General features: G+C 50.4%; 1 protein-coding gene across 1 annotated transcript in view; it reads right to left on the bottom strand.

Moving 5' to 3' along the window:
• The window catches only part of SNX18 (sorting nexin 18), a 29,498-nt gene extending 18,365 nt beyond the window's left edge, over nt 1-11,133 (bottom strand). Inside the window, exon 1 of the mRNA XM_049768111.1 lies at nt 9,459-11,133. Coding sequence (XP_049624068.1) covers nt 9,459-11,133 — 1,675 coding nt within the window. The remainder of the gene's footprint in view (nt 1-9,458) is intronic.
• Between the last annotated feature and the right edge of the window lie 972 nt (nt 11,134-12,105).

Here is a 12,105-nt window from a genome sequence, read left to right as displayed (position 1 = left end):
CATCACCCAGGCTTACAAATCAAAGGCAATGCTAGGTTCTTTCTGACTAAGCCTTGCCACTCTCAGTCACTGTCTCAAGTCCCTCCTGGCCCTTATCCATGCCCCTTTTCATACGTGCCCTATTGCCCTCCTCACATCTGCAGTCAACTGCAATAGCTGCCCTGGAACTGCCAGAGAAGGATGAGTTGGCAGTTGAATTCCTGCTGCAAAGCTCCTGGCTGCAAACTGAGAGAAAGCAGAGTATTTCCTTCAAAACTCCAAAGCAAGGGTGATAATACAGAGGGTGGGTACGGTACTTGTCTTGTACATGCCAACCCAGGTCTTCAGTATCACTTATTGGTCCCCTAGGACTATCAGGAGTGATCCCTGAGTATTGGGAGTAAGCTCTGTGCATGCTGAGTGTAGCCCAAACAAATCCCCTATGCTACCCCCCCAAAAAATGCTCCAATAATGGGTATCATTAATCTTAAATATGGGGCACCATGCATGGCACAGAGTGTGTCCCCTTTTCCCCCCCAGGATATTAGCTGTTTTTACCATGACTTAGATGTCACTATGATTACAGGCTGTCAGTGGCACTGCCTGCCGGGGGACTAACAATTTTCGCACAAGCACTCATCATAGCATAAAGATTGGTGTCAAGTCAAGGCCAAAGTGAACTTAGGATCAGAGACACAGTACAGCAAGCAGTTCAGGTACCTGCCTTTGCATGCAGCCAACCCCGGTTTGATTCCCAGCACTACCCAGGGTAATCCAACTCAAAAAAAAAAAAAAAAAAAGTTTAAAACAAAAAATTACTCAAGTGCTTACTCTCCTAAATAGCTATGTGATCCTGGGAACCACTTAACTTCCCAGTGTCAGTTTTTACAGGCAGGTTCAGAACGGGGGAAACAGACCTTTGAGGAAGTTGAAGGCTTGAGCAGACAGCCCAGGATTTTCAAATGGCCCTTCTAACTGATGGCTAGGACCTTATTTGTATATAGTATTTTGGATATAGCTGTCTAGTGTGCTTCCTTCTTTGGAGGATGGAGGGTGGATTGAAGGCCTATGCCTGGAGATGATAGGATTTGAACCAATGGCTTGCTTCACAGTCTCTGGCCTGCTTAGTGCTTTAACCTTTGTACAATCTCTCCAGCACTATGACTAAAGTCCTTATGAGATAAAAATAAAAGAAAACAAACCACACAGGAAAATGAAAGGGGAACATGCAAAAGACAACCAGGTCTGTTGATCATGAGGAGCTGGACTAGCACAAGTGGACCCTTTGTGGGGCCAGGTACAGTGGCACCCAGGATGCCCACACCCTCACTCTGGACTTAAGCCTTCAAAAAGAGAAAGTTTTTGCTGTTTGAAGATAGCCTGAGCCAGGCACTGCCACAGCAGCCCTAAGAATCTAGGGCTCAGAAATGAGGACCTCACAGAAATGGTCAGTGCCTGTTAAGAAAAGGAAACCGAAGCGTGGCCAGGAACCCAACCCATCTGGCAGGCCAAATCGGGAACTGAACACAAAGTCTACAACCATCCCGGGCATCTGACCATGGCAGCTCCTCATTGCTAGAGTTGGTCATTGCTTGCCACCAAGGCAAGAGCCAGCCAAGATTTCCACAGACATCACAGAGGGGCCAGAACATGCTGGTCTCAGCCACCACTTCCTGCCACAGAGCTCCTGAAAGTCCTCAGTATTTCTGAAAGGGTTAAAACACTGGGAGCATCTTCTGGGTGAACAGAGTGACTCTGGGTGGGGCCTGTTTCTTTGAAAGACAAAGTCATGGTAAGACCCTCACCCTAACCACAACACCCAAGTTTAGCAAGGAGGAGAGGAGTTCGGAAAACAGTAGGAACCAATAGTGCCCATCCTGGGAGGCTCTGCAGAATCCCAGGGCAGGGGTTTGCAAGAACTATCTGCTGGTGAACATGGCCATCTCTGAACTGCTGCACATTCTGGCTTCACAGGGCAGGAAGACCCCCTTCACAGAGAAGCCCTCCTGACACTTCACCCTTGATTCCTCACCTGCAGCATCCTCCTGTGAACCAGTTCTGAGAGGAACCGCAGGTTTTGAGTGTGACAAACTAGTTATACTCAGTAGGACTCGCTGCCCCTTACCCTCCGGGGCTGGAAGAGCTGATAAGAGGTGGGTGGCCGCACCTCACCCCAAGTCCAGGGGTCATTTTCTAGTTTCCCTGCCTGTCACCACAGCATGCTGGCAAACAGAATCTTCTGGGGTCTCATCCTGCCACCTGCCAGAGTTTTGTCCCCAGAGTCTGATTTAGAATTTTATCCCACCTTGCCAGAATCCCCATCACAGCTCCCCACCCTGAGCCATGCTTCACGGCTGCCACCAGAACCTTTCACCCAGTGTACAGGCTTGGCCATACCAATACCCTTGGCTGATCTTCTCAGACAAACCACCCATCACCACTGTAAACCCAGAAGCACATCAAACCCACCCATGTTTACACCAGCCACCCCAGACGCTTTGCTTTAATAGGTCCAGGTAGGGCCCAGTCTATAGTTGTGGCCATTCCGTGGCTCACTCAGGGGCACCCAGGATTCACCCAGCATTTTCTGTACACATAGATGAATCCCTCTGTTGGGCATGTCCCTGGCCCACTTTGATTATAAGGCAAACAAACGTGTAGCCGCTTTTCAAAACTCAGACTAAAAATAGGAGAAATCAAGCTGAACCAGCATAAGTATTCCCCACCCCCACCCCCGTACCTCCTACAGCCGAATACTCTCCCTCCCCCTCAGTGTCATGAACATGTGTCATGCTCAAGGCAGGAGCAAATTACCACCCGTTGCCCTCTATTCCCAGAGGAATATATTCTGGCTATACAGTGTATTACGTGTGGATCAAACCTACCCCAAAGAATTCCCAAGACTCTTCCTATGTGTGCCTCAAAAGTTAAAAAAAAAAAAAAAAAAGGCCAGTGCACTGGGAGAGGTAGGACAGCAGGGAGGGCAATTGCCTTGACCTAAATTCGATTTCCAGTACATTATGAATCCTCAAGACCCACCAGGTATGATCCCTAAGCACGGAGCCAGGAGTAAGCTCTGAATACCACCGTATATGTCACAGCCACACACACACACACACACACACACACACAAACACACACACACACCAACAACAACAAGTAAGGTCAGGAGTAAACTCTGAACACCACCAGATGTGACACACTGACACACACACACACACACACACACATACACACACACATACCACCATCACCAACAACAACAGGGAAAACCAAGCCCCCAGCCATAGTCCTTGAACATAATATGTCCCTACCATAAAAGAAAAAGTTAACCAAGAAGTACTTATGGGGCAACAACTTAGTCCAACAAGCAGCCATCATGCATTTACCAAACATGTACAGAAAAATGCAGTTATCGGCCAGAGCAACATAGAAACATAAACCCTATGTGCCACAATAACTATCCTGGGGAAGGGCTTTGGCACAGCAATTAACAGGGATGCCAACTTAGCAAGCACCAGGTTCCAAGGGGCACAGTCCAAGGAATGGAACTAGATCTGTGGCTTCAGGCCAGAAAGGAGACTACAGCTGCAGTCTGGCACCATCTCCACTGAGGAGTACATGAGCGCTCAGCAGCCTACCTTAGAGTCATTGTTATATCAATTCACCCAAGACCAGGGGAGAGAGAGAGTCATATCAGTCCCTCCCAGGGAAAGGGACCCAGTCTCTGCAGGCAGATGACAAGTGGTACAGGGTCAAGTTCTCAAAACAAAACCAACTATATAACATTTTATTAGTGATTATTGGTTAAATAATGGCTTCGTGATCAGAGGGCAAAATCTAACTTGTTATGAAACTTTCATTTAAAGATACGCTGAGACAATCCAACAATAGATTCCTACTGAGGAGAGAGAAAAGGAAAGGGCGTTCACAGGGAGTGACAGGCTTGTAAGATAAGGTAAACCAGATTCACCTTACAGCACTTCTTAGCTATTTGGCTTGTCTATCATCACGTTGAATGACACTAACAGAACAGGATGGGACAGAACTCCAGAAATGACACTCTTTAACCAAGTGGAAAACCCAGCCGACTCCAGCAGACCTACAGGATAAAGGTCACTCTTTCAGTCCCACTGGGATTAGCAGGCAGATCTCTGAGGAGTACTGGATGGTTCAAAAGAGAAGCAGTAAGACTCTACTGATGGGGTGATGGGAGCAGAACCCCAACTCAGCTTCATGATCGAGACTGAGTGAACGGAAACTGGGACCAAGAAACTCAGCCTCCATCTCCCAGAAGAAACTCTATTTTTCCCAAGGAAATAGACTGGACCAAAGGTAAAAGCCAAAACTGGTGTCCTACAAACTCAGCTAGGACTGGCAGTCAGGGAGAGAGGAAACGGACGTAAGTAAGACAGAGATAAACTGAAAAGATGAGTGATCTCAACTCCTGGCCCCAAGATTTCAAAACACACAGGAATTAGCAAAGGGCCTGCTGATTAGACTTTCTTCTGGTCTGCCTGAGGCCCCAGGAGAATGGGGAGCAGAGAAGGAAAGGCTCTCTGAGGCCCAGTTTTACTTTGAGTGCCCACAGAGACAATGACTATCTTTAATCAGTGTCTGAGAGACAGAGCCTGCCCCTCCATAAGGTAAGGGAAGCACCATAGTGAAATATGACCCCGCCAGACAGATCAGCCCAGGCTGGTGTGGCTGGTAGCCTTTGGAGCACTTAAAGGGACTAAAGGGACTCTTTGCTGGAGAAAAGACTATCTGTACTGTTTTCAGAATGCATAATTTTAAGAAAACAGGCCTCCTGGCCGCAGATCTGATTCTAACCACTACTTCAAACACTCAGATCCATGACAGCAATGAGCCTTTCTCAGTTTGGGCGAGGGGGAATCACAGCTGGAGGGCTTCAGGGGTCCACATGGGGTGCTGTGGACCAAATCTGGGTTGGCCCCACTGTATTATCCCTCCAGTCCCAATGATCCATGTTTCTTTAAAATCAAGCTATTTCCATTTAAGAACCTTTATTCATAAATAATGATGAAATCACCATTTCTCACGACCTACCACTTCCCACTCACAATAATCTCCAAGAGGTAAAGACCAAAACTATCAAACCATAAGGATTCACTACCATCAGGATTAACCTTTGTGGGAGGTAAGAGATTAGACCCATCTGGATATGCTAAAAAAAAAAAAAAAAATGGTTAGTGAAGTGCATCTTTAGTACAGCCCCAAACACTCTGACATCGGTAATGATAGTCAGACTTTACAGTATGGGCTATGGAGAGAATGAAGAATGATATGCTACCATCTTAAGAAAAGGGAAGAAAAAGAACATCAAGACCGCCTTTGTAAAAGATACTGTTTACTGCCTAGTCTGGGGTCCTTGAGCAGCCTATGAACCAAGAAATTAAGGAATTCCCGCTAAGACAAAGCAAAATATTAAGTGAAATTCAAACAGAGTCTTCACTGCAGGTTATAGCAAGCTGCCTTCTTTCCACACTCGACTCCATTGACCTAAATAAGTCTGTTTATCTCAGATGTTATTCATTGATGAAAGATTATGAGATCTACAGTTCTCTTTTCGCAGAATGAACCATATGGCTCTCTCCACTTCTTGCAATGTCCTTCTCCCAAAAGCATTATACTATTTTAAGCAATGGGTTTCCACCTTAAGTACAGTTGGGAAAATGCCTGTCTGTCACATTTAAGAGCATGAGTTTTCCACTCTCATTCTACAGCAGGATCCACACTGGCCTCAGATGGCCAGGCTGAGACCAGTTGCATTTTCTCAATGGATCCAAGGGCAGCTGCAAAACAGATGGGTGTCCTCATGCTCACAGAAATACTTCTCAGTAGTTAGGTGCCTAGGGAATTCTATCAAGAGAGGTTCCATTGCTCCTCAACAGTTTTTATTTCTAAAGCCAATTAGAAAGGAGGGAAACCATGAGAGGTCCAAGAGAAAGCAAAGCTATGTACGAAAAGTCATTGGTTTACTGGAGAAATGTCTGGCAAGGCAGACAGATGGTCAAGTGTCCAGCCCAGTGATGTCCGACAGGACCCTCCGTGGTGAAAGCAGTATTTCTATTTCTGCAACCCAATAGAGTACCACTAGCTAGAAAGCATTCGAAACAAAGCTAGTGTGACTGAGAATATGAATTTTTCATTTTACTTAACCGAAATTTAAATAGCCAGTGGAAGATGCCTCAAAGCCATACAGTTTGTTCAATTTCTGCATTCAGGAGCCTCGGGTTCAATCCCCAGCACTGCCACTAGCCACACCACTCCCTGCAGCAGCACTCGGAAGCAGTCACCAAGCAACATCAATGTGGCCCCCAAAACCAAATTAAACTAATAAAAAGCCACATGTAGTTCATAGATAGTGCACAGAACAGCACATGTCACAGTGGTTTTCAAGCTTTTAATACCTGATCACTAGCTCTGGACCCTGAAAGCAAACGATAAAAACTAAAATTTAGGATGCTTTCAATTTGGCAACCTGCATGAAAAAGGCTCAGAGCCCTAATGTTCCTTTTTTCCCTAAGAATTAAGCAAGTGGGGAGTGGGAATGATGGAACCTAAGAGTCTTCTCTTTTGACTGCTTTTGTAATTAAAATACATTTCCTAACCACCTTCTACCTAAATAAGAACTTCCGATATTTAGAACAAGTAGAATACAGGAAAAAACTGCCTTTCTTTCACTGTAAACAAAGAAAATGTAGCAATGAACTAATTAATGTCTTAAATATCTCCCAATTCAAAATATAAACTCTTAACCAAATACCACGAATTTTCCAAGTGTCTAAAACTTTTTAACTTTTATTTTTGGGTGAGGAGAGTGTTCACAAGAAAATTACTCCTTGGATCTAATTTCACTTTTAAGACCTTGATAGGGAAAAAATCCCCTGTAAACAAAACCCCCAAGTGCTCTCTACAGAAGACTCTTTCCAAGAACAACTGTGTGGAAACCGAGTGGGGGGAGGTGTGGTCAGTATTAAACTGAATATCCTCAATAACTGGAGCTTGGCTTATGATGGTCGTGCCATCTATGTTATATGGCTAAACATCTCCCAGTACTAGCATCCTCAGTACACTGATTATAAGCCTGTGCTTCAGCACCCTGCATTGTACACTAGCTTTAAATGGCGGCGTGTTCTAGATACTTCAGCTGAGGACACAAGTTGTCTTTACCCTGCATACCAAGGCCGCAGCAGAAACAAACTAGACTGAATTATCAGCGCTGTTCTTTCCAAAGTTTCTAACCATATGTTTAATGTCCTTGAATCTCTTTAGACAAACATAAACTGGCAGTGCTTTTTGGCGGGGGTATGGTGAGGGTTATGGGGGGTGGGGAACTGAATTCAGGTTTTCATAGGCAAAGACTGCATATTTCCATCCCCCAATGCTAACACTTCTAATAAAGGACGTCTCTCCAACACCAAGTAAGGGGAGAAATTTTTAGCTCTAGGATGGAAAACACATGAATAAACTATAGGGCTTAAAATAGGTTAGTTATCAAGTCAAAACCAACCTCAGAACAAACACTGCACCTCACCTGACAAACACTTTCAAAAGGAGGGTTCTGAGCCCCACTGCAAGTGTGGACTGAAGGGCGGAAAATCGAGTGGGTAAGGTGGTGCCTCGGGGTGTAGACAGTCACCTTTATCAGGGCCAGGGCAGGTGATTGCATTTGAGGCCACCCTTTCTACTCATCAATAATTTGAAAAAAATTCAGGCATATGCAAGAAGAGAGCGGCATAAATCCAAATTGATGTGACAATGGAATTTAAAAATCAGTGTGACCAGCTCCAAAGAATCCAGGGCTGACAGCAATGTCAGGGGGAGAGGCCACGAGGAATGTCTGCCCGGTCAGTACATGACGCCAGTGATAGGGTGGCTGAATACAACCAAAATCTACCTTAGACGAAATTTACAAAATGTCAATTACTGAGGAAGTTACCATTCTAGACTAAAATTAGAGCCAGAGATTATTTCAGGGTACTGCATTTTCGCAGAAGCAAGCACAAGTTCACGGTGTCTGCAGGATCCTGCCCCCACCCTGCACCTCCTCAGTGAGTCAGACTAGTGACACACTTGGAGGGAAAGAAGAGAAGACAAGACAGCGAGGTTGCTGTCTCCGAATGTCTGCTGCATGCTGATGAGGAAGAGATTTCTAGTCCACGGCTCCTGGGAACAGAAAGAACTGGGAGGCCAATCTCAAGCTCAACCCACGGAAGAAAATGCCAATGAAAAGGGTTGCTCCTAACCGAAGGGCCCAGCAGGAAAGGCAGCAAGTGCCTCATGATTGAGGCCCAGAACTGATGACCCAAGGTCTACAGCCTAGCTGGAAGTTACAGTGCAGTGACTCCCTCTTCCCAGCCTCTCTCCCAGACAGCAGTCTCTCACAGAAAATCCATCAGAGTACACATCTGTGAGTTAACGTGGCATTACACAGGGCCAGAGCAATATAGCACAGCGGGTAGGGGTGTGCCTTGCACGTGGCTGGGGCAAGTTCCATCCCTGGCATCCTCCAATCCACCCAACCTGTCAGGAGTGACCCCTTAGCCAAGTACCAGAAGTAAGCCCTGTGAGCTGCCAGGTTTGGCTCAAAAACCAACCAACCAGCCGAAATACGGCATTACAAAGAACATGGCATTACAAACCAGCAACACGGTGTGTGTAATAACTTTGTTAATTAACCGGGCCAGGGACCCTATATCTACTTCTACAACCTGCAGAGTTGGGCAGCTACCTGGCAATGAGACCTGGAACGCAATACTCAAGGTTTGAGACTCTGAAGCTTCCCTAAACCTAAATAGTGCCCCAATCTGTTTTGGGGCCACACAGAGACCTACACCGAGTTCCAGCTCTGACCCATCACAGCACTCTACACCTTAGCTGGCTAGCAGGCTTCAAACTTCCAACGTTCTCTCCAATTCCTGATATTTTGATATTTGATATTTGACAAAGGCTATTCACCAAGAAGCCTAAAGACGGGAAGTTTTGAAAGTGGGAGTGTCATGGAGAATGAAGCCTAATTCCTCTATCAGAGATTGGATGTTGGTATACCTATGGACAGCTATCAAGTCTTCCCTGCTATTCCCACTCCAAAAGCCTACCACTACGTATATCTAACACCATCCACACTAACAGTGCACAAACAAATGATACCCTTCAACTTCCACTGGAGACACAAGAGCACAGCTCCCCAAGGCGTACCGTACGCCCCACTATTCAAATCGTTAAGTGAGAGCACAGTCCACAAAGTCCTGTCAGAACGGAACACTGTCCGCTGCAAATGCATGCAGGGAGCACAAGCGCCAGGACTATCTATACAAGCTAAGGAACAGGTCCGGCCCACGATGCCATTGAAGCCACCTGCAGGGATGGAGGATAGTGGGGAGGGAGGGGAGGTCCATCCTAAAAGTTGGGCGGCTGGTGGCCAGAATACCAACCCCAAAGGCCGCCTTTACCTTTCTGAACGTGGATGATGTCGGGGAAGTTGGCCAGGTGGCCCTGATACAGCGCCAACAGGTCCATGACGGGGTCCAGGTCCTGCCTGGGCTGCTCGGCGAAGAGCTCGCCGATGGCATCGTAGGCATCTCCGGTGAAGGCGATGGCCTGGTTGAGGCCGGCCGAGAAGGCCTGTTGGTCCAGCTCGAAGGCCTGGCTGAGGCCCCGAAAAGACTGGCCCACCTTCTGGTACTCCTTCTTGAAGCCCGTCACCTGCTTGCGGGCGAACTCGTTGGCCGTGTGGTTGAGCTGCAGGGCGCTGTCGTCCATCTTCTTGGTGAAGCTCTTGAAGCCGTCGATCTTGCTCTCCACCTCCTGCAGGTCCAGGGCGGCGGCCGGCGGCGTGCTGAGCGTCAGGAAGAAGTTGGCGCCCACCATCTCGTCCTTCTCGGCCTTGCGCTTGCCCTGCTTCCAGGCCTTCTCGTCGGTGCCGCTGGGGCAGGTGAGGAAGTGCTGGAAGGCGTCGCACTGCGCCAGCACCGGGTGGCTGGCCATGTGGTTCATCCACCAGACGAGGCCCTTGCGGCGCTTGGAGATGAAGTCCTCCTCGAAGCGGCCCGTGGCCTGCTTCTCGGGCAGGTGGGGCACGGAGATGACGGGGAACTTCTCGGCCAGGCGCGCGTACAGCCAGTCGAAGTGCTTGTAGCGCCGGTGCACGGGCACCTGCGTGTGCGTGGGCACCAGCTTGTAGGAGATGTAGCTCTTCATGCCCTTGAACTTGGTCTGCTTGGTGGGGTCGTCGATGGTGCACTGGAACGGGTACGGGTTCTCCTGCCACTCGGGCCCGTAGGGGCCCAGCACCACGCACAGCTTGTCGCCGTCCTTCACGAAGCCCGACGCCTCGCCCAGCACGAAGGCCTCCCCGCCCGACTTGACGAAGGTGGAGAAGCGGTTGAGGTTGCGGCTCACGGTGGCCGAGCTCTTGGCGCCCCCGGAGTGCTGCGGGTGGTGCGCGGCCGCGGGCGGCGCCGAGCTGCCCCGCGAGCCCAGCGACAGGTCGGAGCGCGTGGACAGGCGGTAGCGGGCGCCGGACGACGAGCCGTCGAGGTCCGGGTAGGCGCCGCTGCCCAGCGCGCCGGGCTCGTCGGCCACGGTGGAGCTGTCGTCCCACTCGTCATCCCAGTCGTCGTCGCTGCCCTGGCTGGCCTGGTAGCCGCCGACCCCGTAGAGCGGCTGCGGGGACGGCTGCAAGGCGGCCCCGCCGTACGGGAAGCCGGCGCCCAGGGGCGACGCCTGCTGCTGCTGCTGCTGCTGCTGCTGCTGCTGCTGCTGCTGCTGCTGCTGCTGCTGATGTTGCTGCGGGTGCAGCAGCTGCTGGAAGGCGTCCGGCGGCGGCGGGAAGGAGGCGGGGGGCGCGGCGGGCAGAGGCTCGAAGCCCCCGGGCGGCACGTTGGCGTAGCGGGCCGGGCCGGCAGGGCCCCCGGCGTCGGCCGCCGCCGGGCCGGGCTCCGGGGCGCGGATCACCTGCACGTAAGAGGCCGGGAAGAGGCCGCGGTCGCCGCGGCTGTTGACGCCCTCCAGCCAGCCCTCGATGTCCTGGTCGCTGCACAGGCTCAGCACCTCGTGCTCCCGCAGCGAGATCTCGCCCGGGTTCTCCGACCTGAAGTCGTACAGCGCCCGGGCGCGCAACGCCATCGCGCCCAAGCCCGCTCCGATCTCCGACCCCCGGCCCCCCACCCCGCCCCGCGACTCCCGGAGCAGCCCCGAGCGAGCTCCGGGCGCGCCCCCACGGCGTCCAGAGGCAGCTCGCCCGCCGCCTTTCTGCTGCCCTCCGCGCGGCGAGCTCGGCTCGGCTCCGCTCCGCTCGCAGCGCCGCCTCTGCCGCGCCGGGTCTCGCTGCCGCCGCCGCCGCCGCCGGCCGGGGGCGTGGCCCGCCGCCTCCCACGTCCCCAGCTGCGCTAATCCACGGCCGAGCGAGAGCCGCGCGCCAGCCCAGAGCAGACGATGGCCGAGACCCTCGCCCGCCCGCACGCACGCCGAGGTGCGCCTGCCCCCTCGTGGCCAGGCCCGGCCAGGGAGACGACGACGTGGGGGAGACTGCAGCAGGACGGTTCTCAGTCCTATGGCGAATTATTATTATTTGGTTTTTGAGTCACGCCCGGCAGCGCTCAGGGGTTCCTCCTGGCTCTCCGCTCACAAATCGCTCCTGGCAGGCTCAGGGGACCATAAGGGATGCCGGGATTCCAACCATCGTCCTTCTGCATGCAAGGCAAACTCCCTACCTCCATGTTATCTCTCCGGCCCCAGAATTATTATTTTTTTTTTTGCAAACCATGATGTTTATATATAAACATGTCACTTTTATTTCAGTCTGCATGTGAGTGCTTTACTCTCTACAACATGTTGGCCTTCATGCACTCTAGGCTTTTTATTATTATTATTATTATTATTATTATTATTATTATTATTAATTTTTATTGTGGCCAAAGTGAATTAAAAATCACTCACAATCGTATTTAAGGCACACAGTCACAATGAATCAGAGGCATTCCCACCACCAGTGTTGTTTGTCCTCCCTCCACCCCTGTTCTCAGCATGCATCCCCTATCTCCCTCCTTTAACCCCAGAATTCTAGCGTAACTGTTCCCCCACTTGTACTGCATGTTG

The sequence above is a fragment of the Suncus etruscus genome, chromosome 2, assembly GCF_024139225.1.
Source record: "Suncus etruscus isolate mSunEtr1 chromosome 2, mSunEtr1.pri.cur, whole genome shotgun sequence".
Lineage (NCBI taxonomy): Eukaryota > Metazoa > Chordata > Mammalia > Eulipotyphla > Soricidae > Suncus > Suncus etruscus.
This window is presented reverse-complemented; position numbering and strand designations above follow the sequence as displayed.